The following is a 19,178-nucleotide window of genomic DNA, read 5'->3' on the forward strand; positions in this document are numbered from 1 at the left end:
TTTAATTTTTCTACTTGTCGCTTCATGTGAAAAATTGAAATTGTATTTTCTGACAGCTTAAGCATTCATAGAATGGAAAAAACAATTAATGATTATGTACATTTATGTCTAGAATTGTAAACGCAAACCAACGGGGATAGTATTTTGAATCGATCTGATACACATGGGTTGTTCATCATCGATTATGAGTCATGATTTCATTTTTCCATTTTTGCAGGCAAGCTGTTCATTGTTTCCGGTTACGTTTGAAAAATCATGTGCTCTGCGCCAATGTGCTTTGACAAAGGACAAAGCCCTAAACGAGTTTTAGGTGTGATTGGAAGAAAAATTTAACGACCAAAAATCTTCCAATAGCAAAAAGGGGAAAAAAAACACGACCCTAAAAAAAGAGAAAGAAGAATATAAAACCACCTTGATCACTCGCCCTTTAAGAGCGTGCGAAACAAAACATCCCACCAACTGGTTTATAAAAGACTTGCATGGGCGTGGACCCACACTTATCCGTACAAAGGGTATTCTAATTGGTCGGTGATGTTACGCGCTAGAGATAGACAGATAGTGCAGAGGGAAAACAAGAAAAATATTTCTCCTAGGGGTATCGTTAATGTCTGAAAATTCCAAGCTTTGCCACTAAGGGCCAACCTCGACTCCTCGAGCTACCTCCATAAGTAGTCCCCAACCTCCAGCTTTAATCCCTCACCTTCTGAGCAGCTCACCTCTCTCTTTCCTTTTAGTGTTGAAACAAAGAAAAAAGAGTGAGCAAGCAAAATGGCTATGGCAAGTTTGGCTTGCATTGCTTCCCTGCTCATCTCACTAACATGGATAGCTGAGGCTAGAATCCCTGGTGTCTACTCCGGTGGTGCTTGGCAAGGTGCTCATGCCACCTTCTATGGAGGCTCTGATGCCTCAGGCACCATGGGTATGTTAACCGATACTCGCCTTTTGGCATTTGCGAATTTGACGACAATACTCTAACCAACTGAGCTGTTTAACTGTATTGTTTACAGGAGGTGCTTGTGGATACGGTAATCTTTACAGCCAGGGCTACGGAGTGAGCACTGCTGCGCTGAGCACGGCTCTGTTCAACAATGGCCTCAGCTGCGGTTCCTGCTTTGAAATCAAGTGCGCAAGCGACCCGAAATGGTGTCACTCTGGAAGTCCATCTATCTTCATCACTGCCACTAACTTTTGCCCACCCAACTTTGCTCAGCCAAGCGACAATGGCGGATGGTGCAACCCTCCCAGGCCTCACTTTGACCTTGCCATGCCCATGTTTCTTAAGATCGCTGAGTACCGCGCTGGGATTGTCCCTGTTTCCTACCGTAGGTTAGTAAAGCTCGCTTCTCTGTTTTTACTCTGTTTACTGCTCTGTTTTGGTTTTTATTAATGCTCTGCCTTGGCGCTTTTAAAGTGGTTAAATGATGAACCACCTTTTTTTGTTGTGGGGTAAATTAATTGTGGGCTGTTTTCACATCCAAATTTAACCCCAAGTGAAAAATGTGGAAGCTTTAAAATCTCTGTTTTTACCCAATGCTCTGTTTTCACTCTGTTTTGCCACTTTGGAACTCAATTTTGGTCATAGAGTGAACTAATACATGCTTTGCTGCGTAAAAATGTTGTTGTAAAGGCTAAATTTACTCAAAATACATTTTGATTCGTTTTTTCTTAAATGGTAAATGCTAAAGGGTGTATAGCATAGCGCACCATAGTATTGAGACTTATTAATTAGAAGCCAGTAAATGCGGTTCCATGGTGGCCAATCAGACCATTTTGTGAAGCGTTTTGTGTGAACTTTCTTTATCTTGTGGGTCAGACTCGTTCTGGAAATGTGCTGGATTCGGTTTCTGGGTAGTCATTGCTTTTGCAGAAGGTACCACTCTTGAGATTGACACGATCATCCATGGCCCAGATGGGTCTAAGCTTTCTCTCCAAAGCTAATTACTCATTTTGCAACTGTAACTGACCTCATTTGCCTTTAGTTAATGTCGAGTCATTTGGAAGTTTATTGGACACTTTCGGTTTTTTGTCTTTAAACCCATTTGGTCCCAAAACACTCAAAATCAAATCAACAAATACTTTAAATCTAGTTTTATCATAAGTTGTTTAGATTCCATGAAAATGTACCAGCCGTCATGTGTCAGCATTTTCCGTAATTTTGCACCTTTTGGTTTAGCCAATACAAACAGCATGCGCGCTTTCTTGATTATGACTTCTAGCCTTAAACGTTTAGAGTAAACACTCTTAACTATTACAGTTACGGGTCATAAATTTGCGAGTCTAGTCACTCATTTAGACTTTAGTGTCAAAAAAAGAAAAGAAAAAAAAAACTATAAATTATATCATTAGATAGAATTTGACTTATAGTCCACCAACTTACATTAGCGGTTCCAACCTGGCTTCTTTCCTTGATTGGTGTTGGGACTTCTCGTAAAATCTGTACCGTACGAAGTTTTGACCAGGGAATCTGACGGTACAAATTACGATACGGCACGGCATGTAGTTGTTTTGACCATACTAAAGCACAGTCTCCAAAAGTCCGAGACTCGTTGATTAATGTGAAAAGGGGCTCTTGATTTAGCCACGCCCACCTAGAAACACGGTCCGCGATCCACGTTATACTAACTGCACTCAAAATTACCATATTGTCCTCACTTTGTTTTGTCTTATTTCCTCAGGGTGCCATGCCGCAAGCGCGGAGGGATCAGGTTCACCATCAACGGCTTCCGTTACTTCAACTTGGTTCTGGTCTCCAACGTCGCGGGTGCAGGGGATATCGTGAGGGTGAGCGTGAAAGGGTCCAGGACTGGCTGGATGAGCCTGAGCCGTAACTGGGGTCAGAACTGGCAGTCGAACTCGGTTCTGGTTGGTCAGTCACTCTCCTTCAGGGTCACAGGCAGTGACCGACGCTCCTCCACCTCGTGGAACATAGTCCCAGCTAACTGGCAGTTCGGTCAGACTTTCACCGGAAAGAATTTCCGTGTTTGATTCCGGCGACATTTTTAATGGTTTTCCCGCCTTAAATGTGTTGTTTTCCATTTTTACCCTTTCTTGGCGCCATTTTGTTGGATGGTGCCTTTTGACTGGGCGTTGGAGAATGTGAAAGTGTTTCAGGGGACAAGTTTGACTTTTTGATTTGTGGGTTTTGGTGTGTACTTATGAGAGTGTGGTGTAGTAGGGTTAAGCCGTTAAGAAGGGAAATTACACTAAAGCCCAAAATTGTAGGGGGTGGTTGAGGCGGTTGCAAAAGATTGTAGCCCGCAGCCGTATAATACTAGTACAACCAAAAGCTGTAGTATATGTCTTATATACGTTTGCCATTTGTAGTAGTAACTTATTTTGTTGTTCAAGTATTTGGCTTGTTTCAATTGGCACTATACTTAATTTTGAGTACTTGCACGAGCAATGAAAAACTTGGTTTGTGTTCGATTCGAGACTTTCTATTATACACTGTTTATATTATAAATTGTTATTTTATCAGCGTAGTATATGCTTTTTATATCATGTACATGAAGCCTTCTCAACCGTGTGGCAATTACATACAACGTGTACATAGTTTTATTTTTGATGAAGGTAATGAAACAAAATTTTGAATCAGACAAATAATAAACTGAACTAAGAAATTTCCGATTCATTTCCAAAGAGTTTGGAGAAAGCTGGGAGAAAGTTTGCCGAAGAGAGCAGTTTCCAGTTCCTTTCCAATTTCAACTACTTCCATTTTTTTTTTTGAAAGGGGACTACTTTCAATTTTTGTACAACTTAGAATTTGACATTTGAAACCGAAGAAATACGACAAACTTTGAAGGAACGTGTATTTGACATTTGTATTTTTCTCAAATTTTTCAATGATCTATCTTACTTGAGCTTTATCATACAACTATTCACTTTAATATATCTTAATAGATTTCACACTTTAGCTACCAAATGGGTACTCATTGGAGTGTAATGAATGGATATATGGATTGACCAAACCTGCACATGGGTGGGGTTGGGTTTGTTGCTCTGTTGAGAATGCTGGTGGTTGGTTAAGTTCTTCAGAATTCCTGCACTAAAAGAAGAAAAAAAGGTTCTTCAGCAGTAGTATGCTTTGGATACCTCTTATGCAAACATCTTTGGATTCCTACAACCCTAAAAAGTAAAATCATAGACTTTGGGTACCACCTCCAAGTTTCATTATCATCAAGGAACACCTTTGGTCTTTTTTTGTTTTCCAATCAAAAGTCAAAAGGAACAGAAACTGTTTATTAAGATCCCCAGAGTTCTCACATGATATATAAACAGAATACAGAAACATACATCCCTAAAATAAATAAAATTAGAAACACACAGCCTCACTATATGGAAAGATGTCAATTGTTTGAATGAGCAAAGCTGGTTCACCTGTGTACAACTACTGCAATTACAAATTATTCTCACCCTAATTTCTTATTCTCAGCTGGCTGTAGCTACTCGTCCCAGCTCCATTACTTATCAATGCAGCAGCATCTCTATGTCGCTGTCCAGCAAGATGTTTATAGAAATCTGTTGCACTAATACTGACCACGTTACATATAGTACAAGTCCTTAAAGTATGGGGTGCTGCACCACCTTCAATAACCCTCCGTTTCTTAGTCTGCAAATCGTCTTCAGGTGGATAAACTGCCTTCTTCTTACTCGTTTGTCCAGTAACAATTTTGCCTTTCAATTTCCCCAGGTTCATCTGGTGCTTCTTTCCCATTTTATGCTTATCAAGTACCATCTTAGTGTCGCAAAAAATTTTGCATATGTCACAAAAAAGTTTCGTTGTGCTATCTCTAGGAGGAAGAGGGGTATTGGTGTCACTCCATCGAGGAGTAGTACTGTTACTCCTCAAGGTGGGATTCTGACTTGCAGGAGGGAAGTGCTGTGTCCCAGTTAAAGGTACTAAGATTCCCTGAAAGAGAAATGGTGGTTAGCAATGAAATTAATAAATAGATCACATGGCACTTCATTCTAGATGACGTCAATCATTTTATTTGACTACTAATAACACTTGGATATTCAGGAATGTAGACAACACACTAGATATCTGTTATGTAAATGATATGGATACACAAGTGTCTTCACAACCGTCGAGAGATTATTGGGTGACAGTAACACTATGCGGCAAGTTTACGTGGTGTTATGGTCTAATGAGATTCTCACATTTCGTGTAATGTTAAATTGGACAACTAATACACAGGTCTGCAATATTAGACCTTTGCCAGTACAACTCTGTAACTACAGTTATCCTAAAGACAAATACACGCTGTTGTCTTTCACTTGAACAATGAAATCTGCAATAGTTTTCTCTTCTAATCTCTTTAATAATAAGTGATCAAAGGATGTGATCAGAGAAAACCAACATACAGAGCCATCCACACATGTTCAACGTTAGGACCACAAAAGCATCAGCTGAAAGGTTAAAATTGAAACTGAAAAGCAAAGACACAAGAAGCAAAATAACTCTGAGAATAGACTGTTCTCCACAAAATCTTGAACCAACCAGTTGCTTGTTCTAAATTCGTTGAATGGCAAATGAACCCCATTCTAATCTTGAATATTAGGTTGCAACAGGTTTTGGGAAAGACCTGAACATGTACATGTGGAAATGGCAACCTGAGACTAGAACTCTAACTAGAGAGAATGGAGGCTGATCCACCCATTCGGAGAGGGGGAGCCGGGGGGGGGGGGGGGGGGGGGGAGTTGTTGGTAACTCAGGCACACTTTTCTATCCTTGAAACATGTATATGCAGTAGGTAACGTGGCAAAATCCACTTGATGATTTTGAGAGAGCTAAAGGATTGCATAGTTGTGCATTCTCTACCATGGTTCTGGGAGATTTTCCCGTTTGTAACGTCGGTTCAAACTGGAAATTTGGTTCATAACTTCAACATAAGCCAAATGCCAAAATCTCGTTAGATCATAACACCACGCCAGAATTCCATGTGTGCTACCAACACAACCAACTATATTGTGCTCCATAACAGTCCACACACATGAAAAGTGGCATGAATACAACCTATTAAACATCCTTGTATCCCATACAGGCCAATTATGGTGAAGCACCTCTAGACATTCAATAATGTCTTTTCTTTAGAACGCTCAAGTGTAGATATTGGTATTTTTCACAAAGGACAACATTCTAATCCTTTAACCAGAACCAAATAAGCCACAAGTGTAGATATTCAAGTCTTTTCTATAGAACATTTTAAAAAGAATCTTGAACTGAGACGTCCGGTCATCTCTAGGTTTCTATGTAAAACTTCAGAAACAACTCACAAGTAGGTTCCAAAATATTCAGCTAGCACATATGTAGAAAGAGGTTTCATGACAACGTTCTGATCCTAATGTCACTAACTTCCATATCACATTCAAAAAATGTTCTACCATAGAGGAACGATAATATGAGGAACATAAATTGAGTAACTGTGAGCCACCACTGCATTAAAGATTGGATTTTCTTTATCAGGTCAGTTGTCTCAACGATTACGCCAAGTCTGACAGTTGAATGCACTGGTTGCTCATAGTTGCTGAATTTAGGTACACTCATATAAGGACTTAGCATGCAGAATTTAGGGTGGAATTCTCAGCAGAGATTAAGTAATTGATCCAAACAAAGACAAAGTACAATTCATCACAAGTTGAGAACAAGAAGAATACCCTTTGTTGCAGTTGCAGACCACGCTGCTCAAGCTCTCTCGTATGTCCCGTCTTAAGATCTTTCCATTGAGCTTCAAATCTCAATAACGCTCTACCCTGCTCTAAAAATGCCTTCTCAAGGTTGTTCCGCAGCTCCTGAAAATTTTGTTGCAATTTTGCTATTTAACAACATAAAATGAAAAAAAGAAAAAAAAAAATACAGTAAGCTACAACAGCAAAGAAACAGAAAAAAAAAAAAAAAAACACACACACACACACACCAAAATTTAAAGCACCTACATTACATAAAATAAGCAACACAACCAATGCTACTAAGTGAACCCAATACATGAAATTTAACTTTCAAAAAGGCAAAAGGCAAGAGTTTTCCGCTTCGATTAAACCAGAAATCATGAGACTCAGTGACTCACCAATCGCAACGTCCATTTCTTCAGAGCACCGAGACATCTCAACTAAGGGCCGAGACATCTCAAATCTGCAATACACAAATCGAAAGAAAAAAAAACGCATGATCAAAATTCAACATATCCAAAAATCAACAAAGCAGTGAACTTCAACAGAGTTCGTCTAAAATTCTAATTGGGGTAATCTACAAAGCAGCGAACTTCAACAGAATTCTGAGCTGAATTTACTTACTACAATCGTCGTGTACATGTATACACTTCCAGAATTGCTAATACCCATTTGATTTTCTGAACTGCGAAGTCACGTTTCGCATTCCGGAGCTGAAACTCCGAAATCCCCAACTCAAAATCTGAATGATGAGGGAGCAAAGTAAATTGTTACTTGGCAGATTCTGAATTTGGAGATATCTGAAATTGAAGGTGGCAAAGTGGCTTGCATGCAATGAAGCTCTTTAGTCTTTAATCCAGTACAGCTCTGATTTGAGCTCTTTATTTGAAGCAGCCAAAAATAAAATAAAATGTAAATGCAGTGAAGGAAGGTGAGATTAGTGGTCGATACAAGCAAGACGAAGTAAAACAGTGGCGTCAACCATGTATGGGAAATTGAAAACAGTAACTTTTTGTTGGGCCATGGGCCTCTACTGGATAAGTAATGAGTCAGTGGTGGAGGAGATTTTACCAAGAGCCGATATTATTTCTCTTTACATCCTCCACCACTGTTTTACCGTCTCAAGTTCAAATTACTTATGGGTTAGATTTTTTATTTTACTTTTTATTTATTTATTTTTAAAGATTCTTAATCAGTTAATTATGTGTAATACCATGAAAACTCATTTTTGAATTGAATTGATTTTTCGATTACGCATAGTTGTGAACTATAGTTAGTATTAGTGATATTTTTAAGAGGATAACTGTGTGTGTATGTGTGTATTTACGTGAAAATATATGTATCTTTGTGGAATTGTTGTTATTTGTGGTGAAAATAGAATATTGGTGATTATGATCATATTATGATTGATGACTTGAATTCCTTTGGAAAATAATTTATTGCAGAAAGAATAATTGTCTTGCTACTTATGTATATTTGAGCAATGTGTTTATCTTTTTTTTTTGAAAGGATGTGTTTATCTTTTATTGGTGAATGTTGTTGAGTGATAACGTTAATTGTATAGTTTTCAATTGTGCAATTATGTTATTGAGTTTTTAATGAGATATTATGGGTCTAATATGATCTCTTTGTTTGTGTAGTTGGTGATGTGATTGGTTCGTTATGGGAGTGCCAGTGTGGTAACCAGTGTAGTGAGTGTAAAACGTAAAACAAGATTGTACTCAAACTAAGAATAGAAAACATAATTAAGATTAACACAAGCATAACATTAAGATGAACAAAATATAAATCATGTATACCAACTTAAATTAGTCATGATAGATCTTTTCCTCTATCCAATCCTTTATGCAAACTTTTATGGGGCAAAGTTTATGAATAGCGTGGTGATTGATAGAGCAGGGATCTAAAAGTTTTATAGGCATCAAGGACTAGGTACCTCCCAGAAAGGATTCTTAGTCCAAATTGATGTAGACTTTTGTCAAACTATTTCATGTTCATTTAGAATTACTCTATAATTAAGTAATCAACAATATATACCGTATTCAGTACTAATTATACATGAAGGGGTCATAGACTTGAATAATTATAGCGTTGTCTAATTACATATTCTGCAAATAAGGTAGCTAACTTGTTGTGGTCAATAGTGAACATTGATAAGTCCATATTAATTCTTACAGTGAGTGGTCATGGCAATATTAACTAGTTTGGTGACCTATGTAGTGAGTTGTCATGGCAATAACACTGTGGGGTGATCAGTGTGGTGAATATTGTGTGAAAGATTTTGGTTTTGTTGTTGATATAATAATGATTGTGATTGTTGCTATGGTGACTCGTTTTCTTTTAGATGAAAGAATATTGATTTGTAGATGAAAGAATATTGATTTTGGGATTATTGTGAGTGTGTGAGATGTTTGATTTTAGGGTCCTTGACCCAAAACACTAAAATTGGCCAAAATTATCTCACTTACCCCAATAACAGATTTTTATTCCTACTAACCCAATTGAAAGAAAAATGACAAATATACCCTCCGCCTAATTAATAAACTACATCTATGCCACTCACACACTCTCTCTCATCCCTCTCACTGGATCTGCTTCGGCGTACTCGTTGAAATTCTCTCTCTCTCATCCCTCTCACTGGATCTGCTTCGGAGTACTCGTTGAAATCATGTCTCGGAAAACGGAAAGTCAACAACCGCAAAGTGAGGGACTATGGTGGCCGGAGCGCGGTACCTCACGACCTCATTTGCGTGCGATCGTTGGCCGGTGACCGGACTCTTGCGAAGTCTCCTATAGCTTTTCTCTCTTCTACTCTCTCTCTCTCTCTATGTAACAAAGGGGTGAGGGTAAAATAGTCCAAAAAAAAACATAATTGGATATTAGAGTCTTCATGGGTGGGAATTAAGAAAACTTAATGGGGTAAGTAGGATAAATGACCCTAGAATTAGGGTAAAATGGACAAAATCTCTTGATTTTATTGTAACCTCCGGAACTAAAATCATATGCAGGGATTACTGTATATTTAAATTGTTTGATTTTATTGTAATCTCTTGAACTATAATTATATTCAGGAATTACTGTATGTTTAAATTGTTTGATTTTATTGTAATCACTTGAACTAAGAATTATGGCAAATTTCATTTTACCTCCTTGACCTTTATATCCTAAATCACTTGTGCCCTTGCACTTTTAATTTCATCACGGGTGCCCCTGTACTTACCAATTTCAATCAAACTGGTCCCATCTTTAGTTTTTTTTGCCAACTTTATTGTGTAATATATTTTGAAATTCATGTCATTTATGCTATAATTTTGCATTCCACATTAGTGAATCATCATCTTGCAAAGGATTCCAATAGTGCCACATTTTCAATTTACAAAATAATTGATGAAAAAATTAATAATTGGACAAAATTGATTAAATTGGAGAGCATAAGGGTACATGTGATGAAATTAGAAGTATAAGGGCACCATTGATTTAAGGTGTAAATGTCAAGGAGGTAAAATGAAATTTATCCAAATTAAATGCAGGGATTTTTTTTTTTTTTTAAAAAGGGTTGGTGCGGCTGCCCTCACGCCTTGATTAATGTAACTGTTGAATACATTGTGGGGGACATAAGACCTAAACCCCATATCAAAATAAGCGATGAGAGAGCATCCCGAATAATAACAGGAGTCAAGATAACCCATATCCAAATTTTTATACTTCTTTAAACCCTAAAATACCCCTACCTATTAAAAAAATACAGACCTCATTGACGTTATCAACAACATCCATGGACGTAGTAGGGTAGAAGGGTCAATTGACTCTCCTCAATGTTATAAGAAATCTTAAGTAGTATTAATTACTAAATATTGAATATACAGTTGTCTTAATTAGTCATAATCAGTCTTATTTATCCTTAAGCATTTGGAAAGGAATTAAAAAAAAAATTTACTATGTTAATTAGCTCAATCCAATTTATACACATTTTCGAAAATTTTTTCTTACATTGTTAATACCGTAATTTTAATTTTCTTTTTCTGTTAAGTGTGATCAATAAAATTAATACATATTCTTTCTCAAATTCCAAAAAAGTATTGAACATAATTTCAATTCAAAACATAGCACTCTCAGTTTAGCATAATATTAATGGTCATTCAATTTTCATATTAGTAAAAGAAATACAACAATGGTTATTCCTAATGGATGACTTTGAAGAAAAGGAGTCTAATATGTTAGTTGATTAAATTTGACCCCCATAGATATCTTTTCTAACTATGTCACTGATTGTATCCCTCCTTACAGCATCTCCAACCATTTAGTCATAAGCCAAAGCCATATGCAAAATTTGACTCCCCTAGAGTCATCACTATTCATTCAATTTTTCCATCTCCAACCATGTTTAGTCAAAAGCCAAAGTCATGTAATAAATTAATCATTTTAGAGAATTAATTAACTACAATATGAATTTATATATCATACATATTTTAGAACCAATTAATCTCAGCCTTTCATTTTAAATTGAATTAATGATGCATGAATCTCAACCGTTGATTTTCAGGACCGTTGGAAGCCCCAACGGCTTCTGTCACTGGAGGGGCCCAGTGTCGGTCATGTTATTGCGCGTGTGAGGCGCGTATAATTCCAACCGATCGTTTTTTTGTCCTTATGCGCGTTTGCAGGATTCAGTCTCCAGTTTGCGCGTTGCTTCTATCTGCAAAATCAATCCCATGTGCAGCTGGGGCCCACCATCTTCCGCCCTTCTCCAAAATGGCTTTCGTTCCAGCGAGTTTCGTCAAAATGACTCCCCTTTTGACTAATAAGTCAAAATGACTAAGGTAAGTGAATGGTTGGAGGTGCTGTCTTGAAAAGCCAAAGCCATTTTGGCTTTTGACTACAACCGTTGGAGATGCCCTTATGTAACAACTGATGTGACACAACCACGTCATTTACTGAAAGGGTTCTCTAATATGTTGGATTTGTGCTACATCAACTTCCACATAATTAGGTAGGATGCAAGTGGTACAAAAAAAAATAAATTCATCTAATATTAGTCTAATGAATTGCCCCTTCAAATTCTTCCATTTCTAACATGAAGTACTATATCATTTTTTTTTAAAACTTTATATAGCAAAAAGAAAAAAGAAATTAGAGACTTTTAGAAGTCAAAAACACTTGGCCTTCGATTCTTGTCAACCATCATGGTTTTTTTTTTTTTTTTTTTTTTTTTTTTTTTGAGAATAACAACATTTAGAAATATAAATTTATTCAAACAAAGAAGAGTCCATATCCAATGTAAATAGCATTGAAAGATCATCAAGAGGGGGAAAGGAAGCAAAGCAAAAGAGGGAAAATTGAAAAAATATGTTAATCATATGGATGGAATATGGTTTAGGAAGTGCAGAACATTAATTTGTTTTACATTATTCAACAAGACTGGAGGAGCTCCTTGATGTTCAGTGTTCAGATGCATGCAGTGACAGAAGAGAAGAAACAATTGATGGAGAATTTGCAGTGGCTTCTTTCACAAGAAGAGAGCTTTTGGAAACAACGCTCTAAAGTACAGTGGTTAAAGGAAGGGGATAGGAACATAGGCTATTTCCACCGGAAGACTGCTAATTGGAGATGGAAAAATACCCTATGTGGGTTATATGATGAAAATTGTGAATGGTGTGATGATGAAAGAGGTATGAAAAATGTAATTACCTCTTATTTCTCTTCTATGTTCACTGCATCTGACATTGACAATGAAGCCATGAATACTACCTTGGAAGCAATTCATCCTTGCGTTTCGCATGAAATGAATGAACAATAGTGCGCATAGTATTCTCAGGAGGAGGTGAAGTGTGCTCTTTTTCATATGTATCCAACCAAATCACCGGGGCCGGATGAAATGCTTCCCATATTTTTTCAGCATTACTGGGACACCATTGGGGAGACATAACTGAGGTGGTGAAGAGTTTTTTATATACAGGTCAGTTACTGAGGCATATCAATTTTACTCATATCTGCCTTATTCTAAAAGTGGCTACTCCTGAACATATGTCTGATTTACGGCCTATTGCTTTATGCAATGTGATTTATAAGATATGTTCAAAGGTCATTGCCAACAGATTGAAGCTTATTCTCCGTGCTTTGATATCTCTGTTTCAAAGTGCTTTTGTTCCTGGAAGATTGATAACTGATAACATTCTGGTTGCTAATGAAGTGGCTCATTTTGTGCATAACAAAAGAGATGGAAATGAGAGTTTTATGGCTCTGAAACTTGACCTTAGCAAGGCTTATGACAGAATGGAGTGGATTTTTCTCCATAGGGTGATGGAGAGGTTTGGTTTTGCTTCTAGTTGGATTAACATGGTGATGCAGTGTTTCAGCTCTGTACAGTACTCTTTCTTGGTTCGTGGGAAACGTTTGGTCACACCTAGTAGGAGATTGAGACAAGGTGATCCTTTATCACCTTATTTGTTTCTTATTGGTGTAGAGGGCTTTTTACCATTGTTGCAACAGAAGCAGGAGGTAGGATTTCTTGCCGGTATTGAAGTTTGTAATGAAGCCTCAACTGTTAATCATCTATTGTTTGCAGATGATAACATGATTTATGCTAATGCTTTGTTGGAGGATTGCTATCAGATCCAAGATGTACTTGAGACATATGGTACAGCTTCAGGTCGGTTAGTTAACTTTACCAAGAGTTCTGTTGTTTTTAGTAAAAATGTTCCAGAGTTTATGAGAGAAGAAATTACTAGTTTTCAGCAGGTGGAGGAAATGGAATCTCATGAGAAATATTTAGGATTGCCAACTTATGTTGGAAGGAAGAAATCTTCTACTTTCCAATACATATATTAAAGATAATTTGGCGAAGAAACTAGCAAATTGGCAAGGAAAGTTGTTAAGTGGTGCTGGAAAAGATATTCTCATTAGGGTGGTTGCTCAAGCATTGCCTACTTAAGCAATAAGTGTTTTCCAACTCACTAAATTTTTTTGTGATGATCTTGAGCAAATGTGTACTCGTTTTTGGTGGGGGCGTACTCTTGATAAGAGAAAAATTCATTGGAAAACTTGGAAGGCTTTGTGTAACCCAAAGGAGGAGGGTAGTATAGGGTTTCGTAGTTTGTCAAATTTCAATACTGCAATGTTGGCAAAACAAGCTTGGCGTGTGGTGAACAATTCGACTTCTTTAGTGGCTCGGATCTATAAAGCAAAATACTATCCGGATACTACCTTTTGGTTAACTGAGGTTTCTGCTTCTCCTTCTTTTTCTTGGAGAAGCCTATTTTCTACAAGAGTATTTTGAGACAAAGCTCGTATTGGCAGATCGGTAATGGTTTGTCTGTTGATATTTGGTCGGATTGTTGGGTGCCTGGAGTCCCAGATTACAAGCCGGTTGATAATGGCATAGCTTCGTTAGAGGTTAGACAAGTTAGTGAGCTGTTGAATCAAGTAGGGAGGTGGAATGAACTACTAGTTAGACGAATTTTTCCAATGGAGGAAGCTGAAGCTATACTGACTATACCTCTAAGGTCTAGACCTGTTGAGGATAGAGTGGTGTGGAGAATGGAAAAGAGTGGTAAATTTACAGTTAAGTTGGCATATTGTCGTGATTTTTCTATGTCACATTCTAGAAGTCCTTTTCAAGTTTTAGTGGGGGTAAATTTTTGGAAGAAGATTTGGAAGGTTGTCATCCCTAATTCTGCTAAGGTTCATACATGGAGGGCTTGCCATAATATTTACCTTCTCTTGAAAGACTTGCATCAAAAAGGGTGGTGTTGGAAACACAAGTGTGTGTTCTATGCTCTTCTGAATTAGAGTCCACGTTATATTTATGTCAGTATTGCTCATTCACAAAACAACTGCTTCAAACCAATGGAGTGTTATCTCAAGTGTGTTACAATCCTCATGCTGCTCACTTGGATATTCTTGGTTGGTTGAGTTTTTGTGTTGATGCACTTTTAGTTAAAGATTTGGGTGATTTGATTTATCTCTTGTGGGTAATTTGGAAGGAGAGTAACTGTCTGATTTGGGATAATAGAAGTGTTACAACTTCTGAAGTGCTTCTTATGTCCATGACTAGGCTGCATGCTTTTAGGTTTCACAATTCAAAACCTCATATTAGAGGTACTGTGAGGATGTCACGTTGGTCTTCTCCTCATTTGGGATGGTACAAGATTAATGTGGATGGTTCCTATAATCATACCACAAAATGTGGAGGAGTGGGTTTTGTAGTAAGGGATAACTTGGGCAACTTTATCGCTGGGGGAGGTAGGCCATTGCAGGGGTTATTATGCCCAAAGCATGCTGAGGTGTTGGGCTGCAGATTGGCAGCGAACTTTGCTGTGGGGCAGGGGTTTGTTCCTGCTTTACTGGAGCTTGATGCTCAGGTGGTATAGCGGCAATTGTTGCAGCGAGATGACCCTAATACTTCGGTGTTGGGGCAAATTTATGATGATCTAAGGTTACTACTTGAGAGTCATCTAAACTTGAACGTTGTGTACGTGAATAGGGGTGCTAACAAGGTGGCTCACCTTATGGCAGCACAAGCTAGTTCTAAAGCATAGGAACATTATTATTTTTCTTCTTCTCCTTCATTTGTGCTTGTTGCGTTAGCAGCAGATGCTACTTCTATGTAATTTATTCCAAAGTTCAATAAAATTTTGACCTCCTTTTTCTTTAAAAAAAAAAAAAAAACAAGACTGATCTATTTGTTATGTTAAATAAATAATTCGAATCAATGTATAGAACATATGCATTAGTATTGAATTAAGAAAAAGAAAACATTGCCTAGTACCATTTGGTCTAGTGACATAATTCTCCCTTTTGTACGTGGGAGGTCATGAGTTTTCGACTCACAATAGGCTAGTTGCTGTATATGAGTTGTTAATTTGATAAAAAAAAAAAAACATTTATTTTGTAGAATTGTTGGAATGATATGAAAAATTATTGGTGACTCTGATGTTGGAATGGAAGCAGTTCAAGTTATTGAGACTGTGGATGAAGCCTCTTATTCTTTGGAGGCTATGAATCTTGCTTCATTGGGGTCTGTGAGGTTCAGGGTATGCTAGGATTTGCGGAGAGCAGCACCTTACGATGTTTATGACCAGTTGGATGTATGTTTATCTTCTATTACTTTCATATACGATTATATATTGACCAGCTAAGCTCCACAACTACATACACCCTAAACGGAAATGCATTGGCGGGTCTAGAACATTTGCATTTAACATTAATTTAATTGCATCCATTTACAATTGAAAGTTAATCTTAAAAGATGAGAATTTAAAAAAGTGGATAGTTTTTTTTTTTTTTTTAATTTATTAATTTTTTTTTATTAATAGAGTGATGAGATTCGAACTTAGAAGGTGTACCAACATTTTCTTGAAAATAAATGCCAAATTCACTAAATCAACTGTTAGTTGACGTGCATAAAGTTGACATTTAAATTGATGGGTTAAATACTGTTTACTCCCTGAACTTTCAGGGAAAAAACAGTTCAGTCCCTCCCTTTTTAATTTCACACATTTACTCCCTCATCTCTCAATTTTGGACCAATAGGTCCATCCGTTAAGATTTGACGTTAAATCAAGGGTAAAAATGTCTTTTTCCTCTCTTCTCTCTCTCTATAAACAAATTCCCAATTTTTTTTTTCTTAGTCTGATCCCACCTCGGTGAGTTCGATGGTGGCGGAGTTGTGCTCTTCATCATCTTCCTCAGCCTCTTATGGCACATAAGACTTGTAAGCTCTTTATCTGCTGCAACAAAGAAGCCGCCCTCTACACCCGCCACTCCATCTACTCCAACTACCGCCCCACCATCTACACTGTCAACTCCGTCCTCGCCGCCCAGCTCCGCCAATCCAAGTACTCCGACCTCCTCTCCCTCCACCGTTAATCTAGGGTTTAGAAGCTTAAGCATGGTGGCTGAATTGTGAAGGCAATGTTGGTTGTCGTTTTTGAGCTATGAATTGGTCTCGGTGAATTGACTAGTGGAGAAAAGAGAGAGAGAGAGAGATGAAGATAAATGTTGCTCTTTATTTTTTTTCTCTCTGTAGAACTTGTTATGAGCTTGAGGCAATGAGGCTAATTTTGTTTGAGTGATGATGGGTTGCTTAGTAGTGAATTGCAGAAATAGAGGAGTATAGAATTGGATGGGAAAATGAGTAGGAAGAGAGTGAGGGGAGTAATGAAATCGAAATTGAAAATTGGGAGCTACAGAATCTGAAATTGATTTGACGGCAACGGTGTTGGCTGAAATGGAGTCAAGGGGTTGGATCCTGGGTCGAATGAGGGAGGTCAGAGATGGAGATTGGAGAGAGTTGTGGGGATGGGTTACTGGAGTTATATATGGGTTTTGGTAGAAAGAGAGAAAGGTAAGAAAGGGGGGGGGGGGGGGGGTACAGGAAGTGTTGGAGGTAGTGGCGGCGAGGGGAGTGTCGGAGGGGAACAGGCTTCGCCAGACAGACCCGCCGATGCCAGCGCCGACAATGCAGACTGTGTCATGAGCTTGGGAAAGTGCGGAGAGGAGCAAGAGAGATTAGGGTGAGGACAGGAATTGACGAGGACGACATGTTGTTGAGATTGGACAAGTCTCAGACTTGAAGGAGAAGGGGAAGGTTGCGGAGGAGATGGGAGGGAGGTATATGGAGTAGAGATAGCTGAAAGAAGGAAGAAGAAGAGATAAAAAAAATATATAAAAAAATAAAAAGAACTAAAAAAAATGGTGAGGGTATAATAGACTTTTTGACTCGGAAGGATTGCCACGTCACCAATTTAACAGAGTTTTTGGACGGAAAGTTAACGGATGGACCTATTGGTCTAAAATTGAGAGATGAGGGAGCAAACGTGTGAAATTAAAAAGAGAGGGACTGAACTGTTTTTTCCCTGAAAGTTTAGGGAGTAAACAGTATTTAATCCTAAATTGATTGTTTAGGTTTGTAAGTCTCTAAAATTTGGTAGGAAGGGACCCTGTCAAATGGGGAATGTGTTCAAGGAGGGTGTTTCCTCAACTATTTGTCAAAAGGAAGCTTGCTATAACAGTTAAAATAAATGAAATAGAAACTGTGCAATGAAATATTCCTTAAATATATTGATGGAAACTTTAGATATATTATTTGAATTATTTAGAAGGAAATATTAGAAATGTTATTTGAATTATTCAGATGGAAACTTTTGAGACAAACTAACATAGTAAGATACGATAGGTTTGGGTTGGTAGCTCTGTGCCAGAGCTAGCCCAAATTATTCTCTGTAACATATCAATGTAGCTTCTTCTCCAGCATTTAGCAGCCTTCACTTTCACTACTAGAGCCCAAAAACTCCAACCTCAAGTGCTCAACGACAGCTGCTGGTCCTTGATAGCTATCAACCTTAGTTTGTGAAAACAACCAAAAGCAAAATGTCAAACGTTAAGCACTCAACCTCAATATTCTCTCAGGCAAGTAAACAAATCTTCTTTTTCAAAAAAAAAAAAAAAACTACAAAACTTACATTTGCTTAAGCCTTTTTGAAATTGCTCTCTCGCATTCCTGAAGATCTTCAAACTTTGTACCAAAACAACCCTTTAGTTTTCAAACAAACTCATTCATGCATTTACATAATTGATTCAACCAAATGTCCTATATATATTTCAACATTAATGGAAAACAAACCTGTTCTTTTGCCCATAGTAATTTCTCTTCATTTCGCCTCTCAAGCTGAAACAATGATGTAGAGGAAAAATCAAAATAAAACAATTACTTCCACGATCCAGTTAGCCAATTAACCTATTTGTGGTCGACCAAAAAGATCCCATTTGGCCAATTAACCCTAAAACATATTACCATTTAGTTTTCCCATTTTTTTCTTTATTAAATTGAAGAGTGGATCATATAAAGATCAGAAGAATATTGTTACCTTTTGCAGCGCCACCAATTCTAGTGTCGCTAATTCATCGTCCTCCATCAATAACTTGTTGCGGCGCTCTTCAAACTCTTGTGCTTCCAGCAGCATAGCTAACAACGTGAAGTGAAGATCATAAATTGGTGTAGCTACCACAAAAAAAAAAAAGTAGAAAGAGAAAAATACCAACTTTAAAAGGCAAAAATTTGGGCTTGCCTTCTTCCATAGCTTTTTTTTTTTTTTGACGAAACTTCTTCTTCTTCTTCTTCTTCTTCCATAGCTTTGATCACCATCTTCTGCTCTTTCATGCTATTCCTTAACTTGGTGTACTTTTGAAGGATCTTAGATAAACTTTGCAGTACCTCCATGAGACTGTTCAATTACTGCACTCTACTTCTAGGCAACAAGTCAACAACCAGTTGTTAGATGACTGGGTAGGAAATGAATATTTTGGTTTTACAAAAACATGCAAACTCTTTGGTTCCTCCCTCACCCCACCAACCCTAAAGTAGTGCACATATTATATTTATGTATTAACTAGCAGGTTGTACGCGCGCTAACACGAGTTTATAAATAAGTTTTTTACATAAAAATACCATACATAAATAAATTTCTTGTTGACTGAATAAATTTATAGAATGAACTTGATTGGTAGTT

At 37.5% G+C, this 19,178-nt stretch overlaps 2 protein-coding genes across 2 annotated transcripts; one reads left to right on the forward strand and one right to left on the reverse strand.

Annotated features, from left to right (window-relative positions):
* The first annotated feature begins 689 nt into the window (after nt 1-689).
* Nucleotides 690-3,426, forward strand: LOC133731775 (expansin-A6). Its single transcript, XM_062159182.1, has 3 exons — nt 690-919; nt 1,008-1,326; nt 2,676-3,426. Exons 1-3 carry the CDS (start codon nt 769-771, stop codon nt 2,983-2,985), a joined length of 780 nt encoding a protein of 259 aa, XP_062015166.1. The 5' UTR covers nt 690-768; the 3' UTR covers nt 2,986-3,426.
* A 792-nt stretch (nt 3,427-4,218) lies between these two features.
* Nucleotides 4,219-7,602, reverse strand: LOC133732092 (uncharacterized). The gene is made up of 4 exons (XM_062159556.1): nt 7,294-7,602; nt 7,068-7,132; nt 6,658-6,815; nt 4,219-4,909 (listed from the first exon to the last, which is right to left on the reverse strand). The coding sequence occupies exons 2-4, from the start codon at nt 7,123-7,125 to the stop codon at nt 4,415-4,417; spliced, it is 711 nt and encodes a 236-aa protein (XP_062015540.1). The 5' UTR covers nt 7,126-7,132; nt 7,294-7,602; the 3' UTR covers nt 4,219-4,414.
* Nucleotides 7,603-19,178: the final 11,576 nt, after the last annotated feature.

This window comes from Rosa rugosa, chromosome 2 (assembly GCF_958449725.1).
Source record: "Rosa rugosa chromosome 2, drRosRugo1.1, whole genome shotgun sequence".
Classification (NCBI taxonomy): Eukaryota; Viridiplantae; Streptophyta; class Magnoliopsida; order Rosales; family Rosaceae; genus Rosa; species Rosa rugosa.